Raw genomic sequence first — 14012 nt, 5'->3', positions numbered from 1 at the left:
GTGGTTGGCCCAGGCCCCCTCATCTAGCCCCAAGTATAGCGCTGTGTCATAGGAAGACACTCTTAAAACGACCACTTTCATGACTGGACCCACTTCTCTTCTACCCCCTCAGTCTGGCGCAGGCTCGCCCGAGTCACTATTGATAAAAACCCAGGGCTTAACTGGCATGGGGTTTTTAAAGGACCGGAAATTGGCATGTTTCAAATCCAGCCCAGAAATGGGGCCCAGCTGGGGCCCCCAAACATTCAATTTCTCCCTTCTCTCCCGACACGTTTTCTTTGAGGCAACACAGTTTATCCTTCATTGATCAATGTGTTAGTACCTCATTGATTACAGCGGGGTACAACTAGAAGCAAAACCTTTGTTTTGTTTAATGTGCCTTCCACCTTTGTAGAAGAAGACGATTTGTATATTTATTTTCATGAACTGCAAACTGAAGAGTATATTATTCAGTTTTTGGGACATGGGCTTTAATGGTGAGATTGTGTCCATATCTCTTGTCTTTTGGTGCATGGATTTGTGCCCTGCATGCTGGATTTGTGCCCTGCATGCTGTACACAGGAGAACACATTGAGCAATCTAACTAAAACAGGAAATTCTGACCTGAAGCATATAAGCATCTAATTGCAGGCAGAAATGTTATCAACCCAAGCGATCTCTAAGGAACCGATAGGTACATTGACTATTTGATTAGATTTTGTCTTATTTTATTTTAATAGATGTGCCTACTTATAATTCTGGACTATTCAAATATTGTTATTTAAATGGTTTTCTCCCTTTTATGGTTGGTATATTTTGTAAAAGATGAAAAACGTGGTCAGGTGTTTTAGGTCACTGCTTCATTTAGATAGGCCCTAACTTGTTTAAAGGTACCTTTTACCGTTGAGTTGGAGCTAAACACTGTTTCAGTCCTCAAAATTTTGTTTTGGGACTTGTACTCCGCATGCCCCAATTCTTCATCGTATATAAAGCAATGCTTACAGACTTTCACTAATGGGTCTTGTGATCTATCCAATGGTGTCATCAGTCCTTTCCCAGCAGTGACCTCTCCCCATGTGGCCAGGGGAGAGCAGCTGCTACCTGACCCTGGGGGCGGCTATATGAGAGAGGATCAGATGGGGAGGCAGACCTGAAGGGAGTGACATATCAGACGAGACATTGTATCCCCCCTTTTCCTTTGAGGATACCCCGCATAGCCCCCCATGCCTAATGGCATATGGTCATACCTCAGCTCACCCACCTAGGAATGCTACTGAAAACACTTCCCCATACTTTGTAGACAAGTCACCAAAACCTGAAAATGGCTGAAAATACTAGGACGAGGAAGATGTGCTGAGTAATGAAGATCAATGGAGGCCAAGAGCACATGCTGCGCTCTAGTTGTTGTAGGGAAAAGCAAGTTGCAAAGAGATTTAAACCCGCAGACCAGCTGAGTGGGACACGCTGGATGGAGAACTCTAGTCCTCTTGGTGTCAACCGAGGGACTGCGGGGCTGGTGCGAGGTCCGTGGAGCTCACTGAAGGAACAGAGAGGAGTGGACGGCAAGGATGAGGACGCCATAAGTAGATGAGAAGCTTCAAAGCGTTTGCAGGTGCTGAAAGGCAGCCTCCTCACCGCCTGAGCCTGGAGAGACGCCAAACAGAAGAGCGGGAGCTGCAAGAGGCACAGAAGCTGCAAGGCAGAGGTGGCGAGAGGGAATGGAACGCCAAAGGGCTGCAGGCTTGCCGCAGGAAAGCCTATACACGCTATCAAGAGCCAGTGAGTCCACCCAGGGGAAGCAGGGACACCGGGGCATATTGGCAATCCTTCTGAAAGCAAATAACACTGAATGAAGTGTATGAGAAAGAAAAGGCAAATGAATATTACTTAAAAAGACAGAATGAAGCGAATTTTAGACACTGTCATGTTTGTGAGTTATGTCGTATACCTATAAGGAAAGCCCTGGCAGGATAGCATACCATCAAGAGTCAAGAGGGAACAGAATACAGAATAGTACTTGGGACACATGACAGTCTGCTTTGGACATCTTGACATCAGACAGACCCTTAGCTTTATGTTAGGTAGGGAAATACCTCAGAGTAGGGACAGAGACGCATTTTCCAACCCATTATGTGTTTCAATAAAAGTTTATGGGCAGAATCATGAACCCCGTGTGTTTGCGTCTCATTCCTGGCTCCTCACAGGATTTTTACAATTGAACCCCTGAGCCATTTGGGCATGCATACAACCTTTTCAGGAAGCAGTTGGATTATCTCACCTGGTTCATCTTGGGTAGATCTTTAATGGTCTCCTTTTTCAGTTCCCTTTGCTTGGCCCACATACGCAGGTAATACTTGTAGTCGGGGGGCTTTACCTCCTCCTCTGCAACAGTAAGAAGAGCCACTGATTTGTTAAATAATAGTGTGGACATGAGGGGAGCCAAACACACATCTAGAGGTGGATTGGCCAGCAGGGAACACTGAATATTTCCAAACAGGGCAGAGCCTCAAGCCAGTAAAAATGGAGCAGAGCCTGGGTCTTCTCCGACATGCAACTAACTTTGCTATAATCTGAAGCATTCAACAAACATGCCACACACCATGATTTAAATGAGTTTGTGCTGGTGCCATGAGGTAGTCCAGTGCCGTCAGTTAGCCCACGGAGGCACCAGGATAATGAGATATTGAGTATAAAACTGTAACACAATGTTCAGACCATGCCCCCCACCCCCACATTGGTATTATCAACAAGACGAGGACTAATAGTTCTCCATTTCACTGCTTTATTAATCCATTAAGTTACGAAAATATCTTGACATTATTATCACAACATGTTTCAGGACATTTACCCTTTCTTTTCTCCTGGGGTCTGGGTATTCATCAATAACATAAAACGAATACCAATAGCCTGTTAAAAACATTCAATGACACTCAGTTTTTACCTCCTAAATGAGTTAGGGAAAATAAGAAGTGGAATAAAAGAAGTAGGACTGAGGACAGACAGGTGGCGGGGGCAGATAAAATACACACAAAAGGAACATAAAGGGAGGAGAGGGGAATTAAAATGCTGCGGAAACAAAATATGACAAACGTTACTGGTTGTATCTGATAAAGTTAGAACAAATATATATTGTTTGGAGAGCGATATTTGTTTCCTCCCTCTGAACAGCCTTCCCAACATTTTTCTAGGACTGGTCCAGTTATATAAACATACTCCAATCAAAGCCGGATAGTGTGAGGAAAAACATATCGTTCTCACAACAATGTTTTTTTCTAATGATAATATCACTGGATAGCACGTTACCTACTAGTAGTAGTCTTTCTGGAGTATGTAGCTGTTTTAAAGTCGCATTCTATGCATATATCGGCACCTAATGGTCAGAACTGAGTGTTACAAGTTGTTAAGCATGAACTGGGCATGCCTTTAAAACTATCCATATATTATGGGTACAGGCTACCTACAATGCCCTTCAGATTGGTTTCCTGCCCAATTGTAAATCACAAGGTGATGGGAGGCATGCTCACAGCATGTATTGCAAAGAAAAATAGATTACTGTTAACTAATTTGCTGCCATTTTCTTCAAACATAATTATCAAAAGAATTTACATGTGCATTAATTTTTCTACCCTAACAAATGAGGGAAAGATGAGTGGAAGCATGTGATTCTCAAACAGATGCATACTCCAGGAAGACTATTACTGGTTAGTAACACTATATTCGGGGGCATGTAAATCTGCTTTAGGTTCAGATGCTATGCTTTGCACAACAGTGGTAATCGCACGTCTTAGCATTGCTTGACCTACTTGTGAGCTGGTCCTGTTTTACATATCTATGAAGTGTGCACCGAACTCTAAGTTGCAGATAAGGCGAGCATTTCCCCACAGCACTTGTTTTTTTAAACATTTCTTTTTATTACATTTTCATGAGATACAACATAGCGTGACCAGACACAATGAATCTTCCTGCCAAGCCCTCACCCCTCCCCATTCACCCCACGCTCCCTCCCTAACCCCCGAAACCAAAACGCCTTCCCCACCCCTCCCTACCAATCCCGTCTCCTGTCAAATATTGTACGGGCATGTCACCATTCACTCTCAATGCCACCTATTCACTCTCCCCGCAGCTGGCTAAATATTTCCAGCCTCTCGGTACTATCCGCCCCTTTCCATCTCTCATATCAATCTGTTCACGGGGCCGTAGGTCTTGAGTGGATACTAAATCATTTAGTAGTTGCCCCCAGTCCAGTTCCAGGTTGTTTTCTCCCTCAGGGTCCTGTGTTTTTGCGCATGTACTCCACCTCTGCTAGCCCCCACATGTGTACATCCTGAAGCCATTGCCTTACCGATGGACTGACCGCCCCCTTCCATGAGATAACTATCTTTCTTTTAGCTAGGACTAGGAGGAATCTGGCAATCTTATTCCTCATTTTATGCCTCTTCTTACCCGGTAAAAGGCCCCACAAGCATATCATGTGGGTACATTCATACTTAATCCCCAGTAACACATTAAGGTGTCCCACCACCACCTCCCAGTATCGTGCAATTACTGGGCAACTCCAAAACATGTGCCAGAAGCCAGCATGGCCCTGTCCACACCGCAGGCACACATGAGCCACAGATGGATAATTGACATCTAATTTCTCCGGCGTAAGGTACACCCTATGTAGGAAATAAAATGGAGTGAGCCGGAATTGCGCTTTTCTCGAGGTCTTCCTCACTTGCTCCCACATCTGTGCCCATGTTTTGTCTCAAATTGGGGACCCTGCATCCCTCTCCCATTTCACCTTAACGCTCAACTCCTTCTCCACTCTCGTGGCCTGTGGTGCCAAATACCTCCTGGATATCCTACCTCTACCCTCCCTGAGCCCCAGTAACACTCCCATGAGTGGGTTAGACTCTGGCTCCTCTGGTATATCGTCCCACATCTCCACCAGCCGCCGCACCACTTTAGCATATGTCAGGAAGTGGCTGCTCGCTACCCTGTATACTTCCCTCCACTAAACGAATGTCACCAGTTTACCCCCTTAGGGTTGTCAGCCCAATACCCCTAAATGCCATCGTGATGATTGAGTCGAAGCCTATGGGTATCTCCCCATCATACAATCCTTTGAATTTCAATTTCCCTAACAGCTTTTTTCGCATATCCCATATTCAAGGGGGACACTAATCCACATTAGTGTCCCCCTTGTCCCCAATGCTCCCACCATCCCTCCCAGCAACCCCATAATCACACACCCCGTGACCTTGTTCCAATGAGCCACTGATTGCAGTTAGTCCACCACAAAGTACAATTCGTAAATCCGGCATATTCAGCACCCCATCTTCTCATCTACGCTGTAATGTTTGCAAAGCCACCGGCTATCCAGCATTCTACAAAACACCCTTTTAATGGGGTCCGGGATATTAATGAAAACATAACAACCTAGGGAGCAACACCGTTTTACAGAGAGCCACCCTCCCCCTCAGTTTGATGGGAAGCTTCCTCCAAAACTGCACCGCCTCCCCAATACCTGATAGCGCACGTCCTGTATTATAGACTAATGTTTCTTTCGACTCTGTGGAACATCTGACTCCCAAGATATTTGAAGGACATCCTTTCCCAACTTATTCCCCAGTCCGGGAGAGTATCACTATCTTTTCTGCTGAAGCCTGCCAGTGGATATGGAAGCCACTTCTCTCTGTTAATCTGGAGTCCCGACACCTTCCGAAAGTTATCCAATACTTCTCAGAGGATCGGCATGTTTTCTAGAGGGTTGTCTCCATATAACAAAATGTCATCCGCATGAAGCAACATATTATGAACCACCCAGCGTGCCATGATTCCTGTCTCTGGGATGCACGTTCGAAAGTACCTGGCCAGATCGAGGAGACCGGACAGCCCTCTTGCGTTCCCCACGCCAGTGTCTACCCCGGCGACACCCATCTACCTGTCTTGACCCTGGCTGCCTGGTTATTATAGAGCAAGCGCAACCAATTCAAGATCGCCCTCCCAAAGCCATAGGCATCTAATACCTTGTACAACCACAGCCATTCGAGTGAATCGAACACCTTGACTGCGTCCAGCGGAGCCAATGCCATTTCCCTCTGTGAAACCTTGACTAGGTCCATTACATGGTGTAGTTGAAGCAGGTTTATGCTCATGCCCTCCCACCTATAAATCCACACTGGTCCGGATGCACCAAAGGAGAGGCTACCCGGCTAAGCTCGATGACAGCACCTTACCTAGGATCTTCATGTCGACATTTAATAGAAAAATCGGCCTGTAGGAGGCGCAAGGTCCTTGTTCATTGATTATCGCCCCTCATTGTTACAGGTAATATGCCCTTGTGGAGTGTCATAAACCCTTTTCAGTTGGGGAGGTCAAGATGCCTGCAAATTCCCAATAGAACTCCACTGGGAGCCCATCGCTCACCGGGGCTTTATTAGTCTGCATGTCCTTTATTGCGCACAGTAGCTCTCCCTCTTCTATGGGCATCTCCAATCCATCTCTAACTTCCCCCTCTAGCCTGGCTAGCCGCACTAGATTCAGCAGATCCGAGGCATCCGAATCTTAGTATGTGCCCTCGGTGGAATACAGTTGTTTGTAATACCCTTGAAATATCCCATTTATCTCCCGTTGCGAGGACACCATAACAACCAGCGGATTTTGAATTTGGGCGATTGTCGTCCCCAGGCGTTCCTGCTTAATGAGCCACACCAGCAGCCGGCCTGCATGATCCCCCTCGCTGCGTCTCGGCCTCGATCAAACTGACAGCAGATCCTGGGCCGTCTGGTGGGCTTTCATATTTGCAGCTAGCTCCTTCCCTACCTTTTGCCACCTGGCGAGGTTCCCCTCCAATCCCTGAATCTCCCCCTCTAGATTTTTTAGTGAGTTGTCCAGTGTCCTTCTGATCCCCACCGCCTGTGACATACATGTTCTCCTCAAAGTCACCTTGAACACCTCCCATTGCATCCGTTCATTCAATTCAAAGGAGGAGGTAATTTCATCCTGTATTGTCTTCACATTAACTCCATAGTCCAATATACCCGTCCTCATCCTCCACATCCTTGTGGCATTCCTCAGATGCGGTTCCTCCAGAATGGCTACCAGTGGGGAGTGATCCGTCAAAGCCCTGTCTAAATAAGTGGGTTCCGCAAACCAGTGAAAGTGCCCCTTCCCCACCATCAGATAATCCAACCTGGAATAGAAGTCGGGGACCCCAGACCGATATGAATACCCCTTTCCACTCCATGCGACTCTCGCCATATCTCTACCAAGTCCAGCCTTCCCATATCTTGACGTAGTGTTGCCCGAGCTTGTTGCTTCGTTGGACCCTTCCCACCTGTCTGATCTAGATCTGGATCCAGGACGCAACTGAAATATTCCCCCCCAAACAAATAGGCCAGATCGGCAACCCCCTGTCAATTTCACCACAGAATGGAAGTAATCATTATCGTCCACATTCGGGCATACGAGTTGAGCACACATATATCCTGACCGTCTAACTATCCCACTACAGCTATCGACCTCCCTTCCGTGTCCTCCAACGTATGTTTCACCCATAAGGGAATCCCCCGGGGGCTCCCATATCAAAACCCCTCTGGCGAATGTGGAATAAGAGGAGCCAAACACCCCACCCTTACCCCATGCAATTTGGATTCCAGCGTTTTCAATTCCGCCCCCTGTAGGTGGGTTTCTTAAAGTAGTACCAACTGTATGGAATGCCTCTTCCGATGTTGCCACACCTGAAGATGTTTTCCCCTACTCCCCAGGCCCGCACATTCCATGTGCCTATCCTAAGGTGGCCTGTCCCAGTGTAACAAATTAGGTTGGGTCCAATCCCCCTGTATACCTTTGGGGTTCTACGGCAAAGCTCCCATTGCATTTCTTATTAATATTCCCTGGTCCGGCAATGATTCCCTCTGACAACCTATAACCTCCAGCCTCCCCGACCCCTGTCCCCACTTCCCCCAACTACCCCTACACCTCCTCCACGACCCCCCAGGCTCTCCCCTATTTCCCCCACTTTCACCGCCCTCCACCCCCACCTTCTTTTCCCTGTAACCTTCAACCAACCAAGATGGTCCCCCATTCCACACCTCTGTCGGGTGTAGTCCGCGGAATCCCGGAATTCGGGGTGGGCCAGACTCTCTGCCCGCTCCAACCACTTCACATTGTTCACATTATCCTCCGTAAACGGCAGGGGTTCCATCAAAATAGTTTCAGTGGGTATTATAACTAACTCAACTGTCCCCTTCTGGTCTCCCTCCAGACTGAGTGTTCCCCTTAAGGTGATGGCTTCCAGCCCCGATGAGGTGCTGCTTAGTGCCTTCTAGTCCTTGTCCAGCCATTCCCATGCTTCTTGCGGCGAAGTGAAGAAAAAGGATTTGCTCTGTGCAATTACATGCAACTTCGCTGGAAATATGGTTATATAGCACACATTCAATTCTCTTAACTTGCAGCAAATAAAATCAAATGATCTCCTCTGCTTCTGGACCTATAGCGTGAAGTTAGGAAAAATTAGGATTCTGGCAGAACTACAAAGTGGCCTGCTTGACGTGCTGAATATCGTGTCTGTCCCTGAAATTAAGCAACTTGGCCACTATTGTTCTGGGCAGTCCCCCTGGTAGGGGGGGTCTACCTGGTACTCTGGGCACCTGGTCTACCGTAAAGAGCTTCGAGAGACCTCTAATGTGTAACGTGTTCAGGGGGACCTTTTCTACCTACAGCTCTGTGCTCGGTCCCTCTTCCCGTTCCGGGACCCCCACCAAACGAATATTGTTTAGGCGGGATTGGCATTTGGAGTCCTCTGCCTTAGTTTCCAGCTCCCTAGTGGCACCTACGAAACCCCGCACCTGGCTCTTAAGCATAGTCAAGTCATCTTCAATGTTGCCCACCCTCTGCTCTACCTATGTAACTCGTTTGCTCACTTTTCGAAGGTCGGCTCGCACCAGACAGACGTTGAATCACACCTATTATTTCTTGCCTTCCAGGGATATTGACTCCTGAATTGCTGCGATCCCCTCCTATGTAACGCCCCCACCTGACGCCATGTCTGTCCCCGTTGTATCACTCTATCCACTTCCTGGTTTGGTTGGCCTTTGCTTAAGGGAGGCATAGTGATCTATTTTCTGCTGGCCCTTCACCATAGTGTCCGTCTCCTAGGCAGGTAATCAAAGTGCTGTAAGATGTATCGGCTGCCCTTGTCTGCTGGAGTAACCGCAGCATGAGCGCACAGCCCGCAGGTCCATGTGGGCCCTACTCTCATCCATGCGACCCTCCCTCACTTCTCTTGACAGGGGAATCTGCATGCTGCCTGTGCCCAAAAGGCCTGGCGGGGCATCTGTCCAATTGCTCCCTCTGTGCAACTCAGATGTCTCTCACAAAGAATAGTGTGATAACAGCCCTGGGTCTTTTGGGCCCCCAGGCTCTCCTCTTTGGGATCCCCTGGCTGTGTCTCCTGTGCGTAGCTTCGTTGTATTCTGGTGCTCCTGCTGCTATGCCTCCAGTTGTGCACCTCCCATGTCCCAAATTACAGCCGCACACCTTCACCGGTGCTCTGCATTAGGCTGGCCCTCTGCATATGATAAGAGAGACCCAGGTGGGGTCTTCACTTACAACCCTTCAGATAGTTTCTTGGCTTTAAGAAGTGAGCCAGGCACCATCCACCATCCGAGATTCGCACAGAGCTAACAGGTCCCTCCCTAGTGCCAACTGCTAAGGAGTTCTTTCCACAATCCTTTGCCAGGCAGCTAAATTATCTCCCCTGTTCCATGTCCATTGCCCACTGATGTGTAGGAAGGTCAGAAGAAGTCCCCACTAGCACTCTCCACGTGTGTCAGCGGACTGCGGGTGTTCTGTTACCAGCCAGTACCTTTGGTGTTGATCTGCTCTCCGAGATGTCCCTCCTGTGTTGCTGGTGCCTTAATTAGAGGAGCCAGCCGGCACCAGCCAGCCCGATGTGTATGGGCATGGGCATGGGAAAGACCCAGCCCGCTCACAGGGGCGCTCACCTGCTGCTCCTCTTCCCTGGTCTCTGCAGATTCCCTTGAGTCTGCAGAGTCCCAGTCTGCTGAAGACCCAAAGACTGCATTTGAACACTATCAGCATTGCCTTCAGCCAAATCCTGGCAAAGCCCTGCCTCCTTGCATCAATCCACAGAAGAACCTTGTCGGTGCTTCTACCCTTGGGCTGGTAGGACAACCTTTCCGGATCCCTGCTTGAAGATCCTGGTATCAGAAGCCTTCAAAATGTCCTGGAACCAATCTCTGCGGTGACCAGCTTTGTCCAAGCCATCTCCTATGCACCAGTCCTCGTTACAAGTTGCATCTCGGAATTCAGCAGGCCGCTGACTTGTGGCCTACGACCAGTCCTCCAACAGCTTCTTCTCTCATGCATGAAGAGGGGCCTCTCTGGAGCAGAGCCTTATTCGTTGCCAAGAGTGTTGCATGTCACATGTCACTATCCGATCATAGTGATTTTCGCTGCTGCCCATCTCATTGTGTCCTTGCAGTCTCCTGACATTGTGGGACCTGCTGTGGCTGTTGTCCTGTGATACTTGGGACATCCTGCATTGCTTTAAGACATCTGGGATTGTCTCTCCAGAACATGGAACCACCCTCTCGCCAGACCCAATCCTCACACCAACAACTGCCTCTGCACCTACAAACTTTGTATCCCCTGAACCCGGAACAATGACAGAAGTAGGCAGGCCCAGCAATTCTGAAGACCATATGGGCGGTAGTTCAGAAAATATCTGAGTAAGGGGGCGGGAGGACGCATGCTTGCCATATGGATAGTTTGCCCATAAAGTCCACTTCCTTATTCGCCTTGCCTGGCTGTGATCCTTAGAGTTATGGCAAATGATTCTCTCCAGGTAGCTCCTAGTGTGCTGGAATTGGGAGAGTACCCCTAAACTGCTTGTCTTCATATCTTTTTAAGTGCTTTGCTTCTGGAATATTTACTCACCTGTTGGGTTTTGCCAAAAAATGCTCTATGGCCTTCAAGAATCAACTTCCGGCAACATGTACGGGGCCTTGGACTGATGCTTTCTATGGCACTAGGCCTCCTTACCTACAAGGGAAGGACTTCTTAAGAGGTGGGGGCCTTATAACATTATGGTGAGGCGATTCTTGTTTGCATTGTGTTCCATTCACCTTCCTGCCTACAGTTTTACTGTTGTATCACTGCTGAACTATTTTACTGTGTATTAGTTTAAGTGTAGGTGATCTCCAGTTGGATCAACTGTGTAGGTAGGTTTGATATGGTTATTTTTCGCGATAGTTTTTTACCTTTGGTTTTACCTACTTAGAATATTTAAAGTCCTGATCTAGTATGAGGGCTGTGTGTGTGGCTCACTGTACTATTAAACCACATGCATATCTCCTAAAGTCTTGCCTTCATTTTTAAAAAATGATAATGTTTCAATTTTAAAAACTTTTCACACTCACATACAAAATAAGAATTCTCAAGACAATTTTAAAATAGCACAATAAAAGCAATAACATAAGTGTTAAGATATGTCATATTACTATACATTTAGATTAAGAAATACTAATTGATTTGAAATATCAGGCTATAAGATCAATTTTGAAAATCAATCAATTCAAGTAATAAAAAAATGGTTCCAGATATTCCTACAAAAGTTAGTTGTGATTATATTTCATTTAAGTTTCTTAATAGTACACAACTACGAATCCAACATATAAGAACATAAAATCAAGAAAGAATTTGTCAACATAACAATACATAATTTCAGGAACAAAGTGCATGTTGAAATCCTTAATTTAAGGATAGAACTATTTACCTCTGACTACAGCAATGGTCAGCGAGGTCTGGTAACCTGCATATACGCGACTCCAAAAGTAAACTGAAATCAGCATATCCCTCGATCCAACAGAATAACTTAGGTTCCAACATTGCATAAAGTGCCTATGCAATCAACCAGAAGATGCTTCCAAGATTCAACTTATCCCTCATTACCACAAAACCTACAGATATGAGAGTGAGGTCTCTGTATGTCATAATGATAGGATTTCTCTTGTTTGTAGTGCATTAAAACTGAACCCCAGAAATGTATTCCAAAAGTGAGCCAAAGGGAATCCCGAGATTCCTCATTTTGTGTGTTCAGGGCCATGGTGCTTATATAATTTAGATTTAAGGATCCTTTGATGATTGTCAATCCAGTCATATTCCCACAATCTTTTCTCAACCTTGAAATTCTCAATTAGTCAGCCCACCACTCAATTTACTTCAAATTAATGACACAAGAGAAACGTAGCCCTTTTCCTCCCATGCTTTGTCCTATTGAAATAAGAAGCACCCGTAATCTCACAGTAGATAGCCTCACCCATGTCCTGATTGAGGCCCTCATGACCCACACCTCTTCTAACACCAACAACCCGACTTGTCTTGCTGCTACTTATCATAACTGCCTCAAGACCACCATCGACGCATTAGCCCCACTTACAACCAAAACAACCAAAACACCCAAGTCTGCCAAACGCTCCAATTTCTGGTTCAACAAGGAATTGGTGGGACGCAACAAAAGAGCTCTGGAACATCTACATAAAAAGACCCAATCCTCCTACTCGGCCAAGACCTTGCTGGAAGCAAACAAACTATACAAGCGGCTATCATAGCTCACAAAGCAAATGCCTTGAACACTGTATAACAATGCATCCTCTAATTTCAAAGAACTTTTCACCATACTTAGAAAATTGGAAGACCCAGTCCCCTCTAAAACCCCTATTAACTGTAGCAAAGCCTGGTGCACCACCATACAGAACGCACTTGCTTCCAAAATACTCATGCTCCAAGACAAAATTCTAGCCAAGAGAAACTTGCTGGCCAACAAAAGCTCACTTCTTCCCTCACTCCTGGATAGAGACTGTGAAAACAGTGACACAATTCAAATTCTCCTTGGTTAGCCAAGACCAGGTTCTGGACACCATCTCCACGTTAAAACCATTTAACTGCAAAGGAGATTGCTTCCCCGCCCACTTAGTTAAACTCTGCACACCCATCATTACCAAATTTGTCAATGACTCTTTCTGCACCAATGTTGTCCCTGCTAGTATCAAAGACGCAAGAGTTACCCCACTCCTCAAAAAACCCTCTCTATACTCTACTGTTCCTACTAACTACCGCCCTATAACCACAGTTCCCTTTTTTGCTAAAAATAATTGATAAAATAGCCTACTCACAAATACAAAAACCATCTTGAACTGAACCATCTTCTAGGAGCCAGACAATCTGGTTTCCGGCCTAATCATAGTACTGAAACGGTATTACTGGACCTCAAAATCCAGATGGACTCCATAAGAGACTCTGGTAATCTGTGTATCCTACTCCTACTAGACCGGTCAGCCGCGTACGACTTGGTGGACCATGGCAAACTATGCAACATTCTATGAGAACATTTCCAATTCTCGCATGAAGCTACCCTTTCGGTCAAATCCTTCCTTGCAGAACGTACCTCAAGAGTAACCATTGGTAAGGAAGCTGATGACCCCATAACAGTTCCCTTAGGGGTACCACAAGGATCAGGCCTCTATCCTACCCTTTATAACGCATATGCAAAGCTTTTATTCTCAGCCCTTGACGCTATGGGTGTCATCTACACGAATTTTGCGGACGACACCCTGATCCTCACCCCCATCCCATCACTGGTAACCATGAGCAAGATTCAATCACTATAAACAAGATATATGCTATAAACCAAAACTGGATGGCCACAAACACCTTGTGCCTCAATGATGAAAAGACGGAGTTCCTCATCGTGGGCTCCCCCGCTAAAATAAAATCTCTCCACTCTGACTATGCATCCATCACTATCGATGGAACACCCATCCCTGTCCTCAAGCAGGTCAAAACGCTGGGTGTCCACTTAGACGTCAACCTAACAATGTCTAAACATATTAATGGTATCAGCCACTTCTTACACGTCTAAACTTATTGCATTAAGCCGCCAAATTGTCACACTCGCTCGTGTACTCATTGTTTAAATCAGATTACTGCAACATTCTACTGTTAGGTGCCTCAAATGCAAATCT

General features: G+C 46.4%; 1 protein-coding gene across 3 annotated transcripts in view; it reads right to left on the bottom strand.

Moving 5' to 3' along the window:
• The window catches only part of LOC138582632 (TBC1 domain family member 9B-like), a 1499720-nt gene that overhangs the window by 73489 nt on the left and 1412219 nt on the right, over positions 1–14012 (bottom strand). For all 3 annotated transcript variants that reach the window (XM_069654093.1, XM_069654091.1, XM_069654092.1), the window contains one exon: positions 2258–2361. In XM_069654093.1, the coding sequence (XP_069510194.1) occupies positions 2258–2361 (104 nt within the window). The remainder of the gene's footprint in view (positions 1–2257; positions 2362–14012) is intronic.

Source organism: Ambystoma mexicanum, chromosome 3q, assembly GCF_040938575.1.
Source record: "Ambystoma mexicanum isolate Mex_15411 chromosome 3q, UKY_AmexF1_1, whole genome shotgun sequence".
Classification (NCBI taxonomy): Eukaryota; Metazoa; Chordata; class Amphibia; order Caudata; family Ambystomatidae; genus Ambystoma; species Ambystoma mexicanum.
The sequence above is the reverse complement of the archived record's forward strand: the minus strand, read 5'-3'. Positions and strand labels throughout refer to the sequence as shown.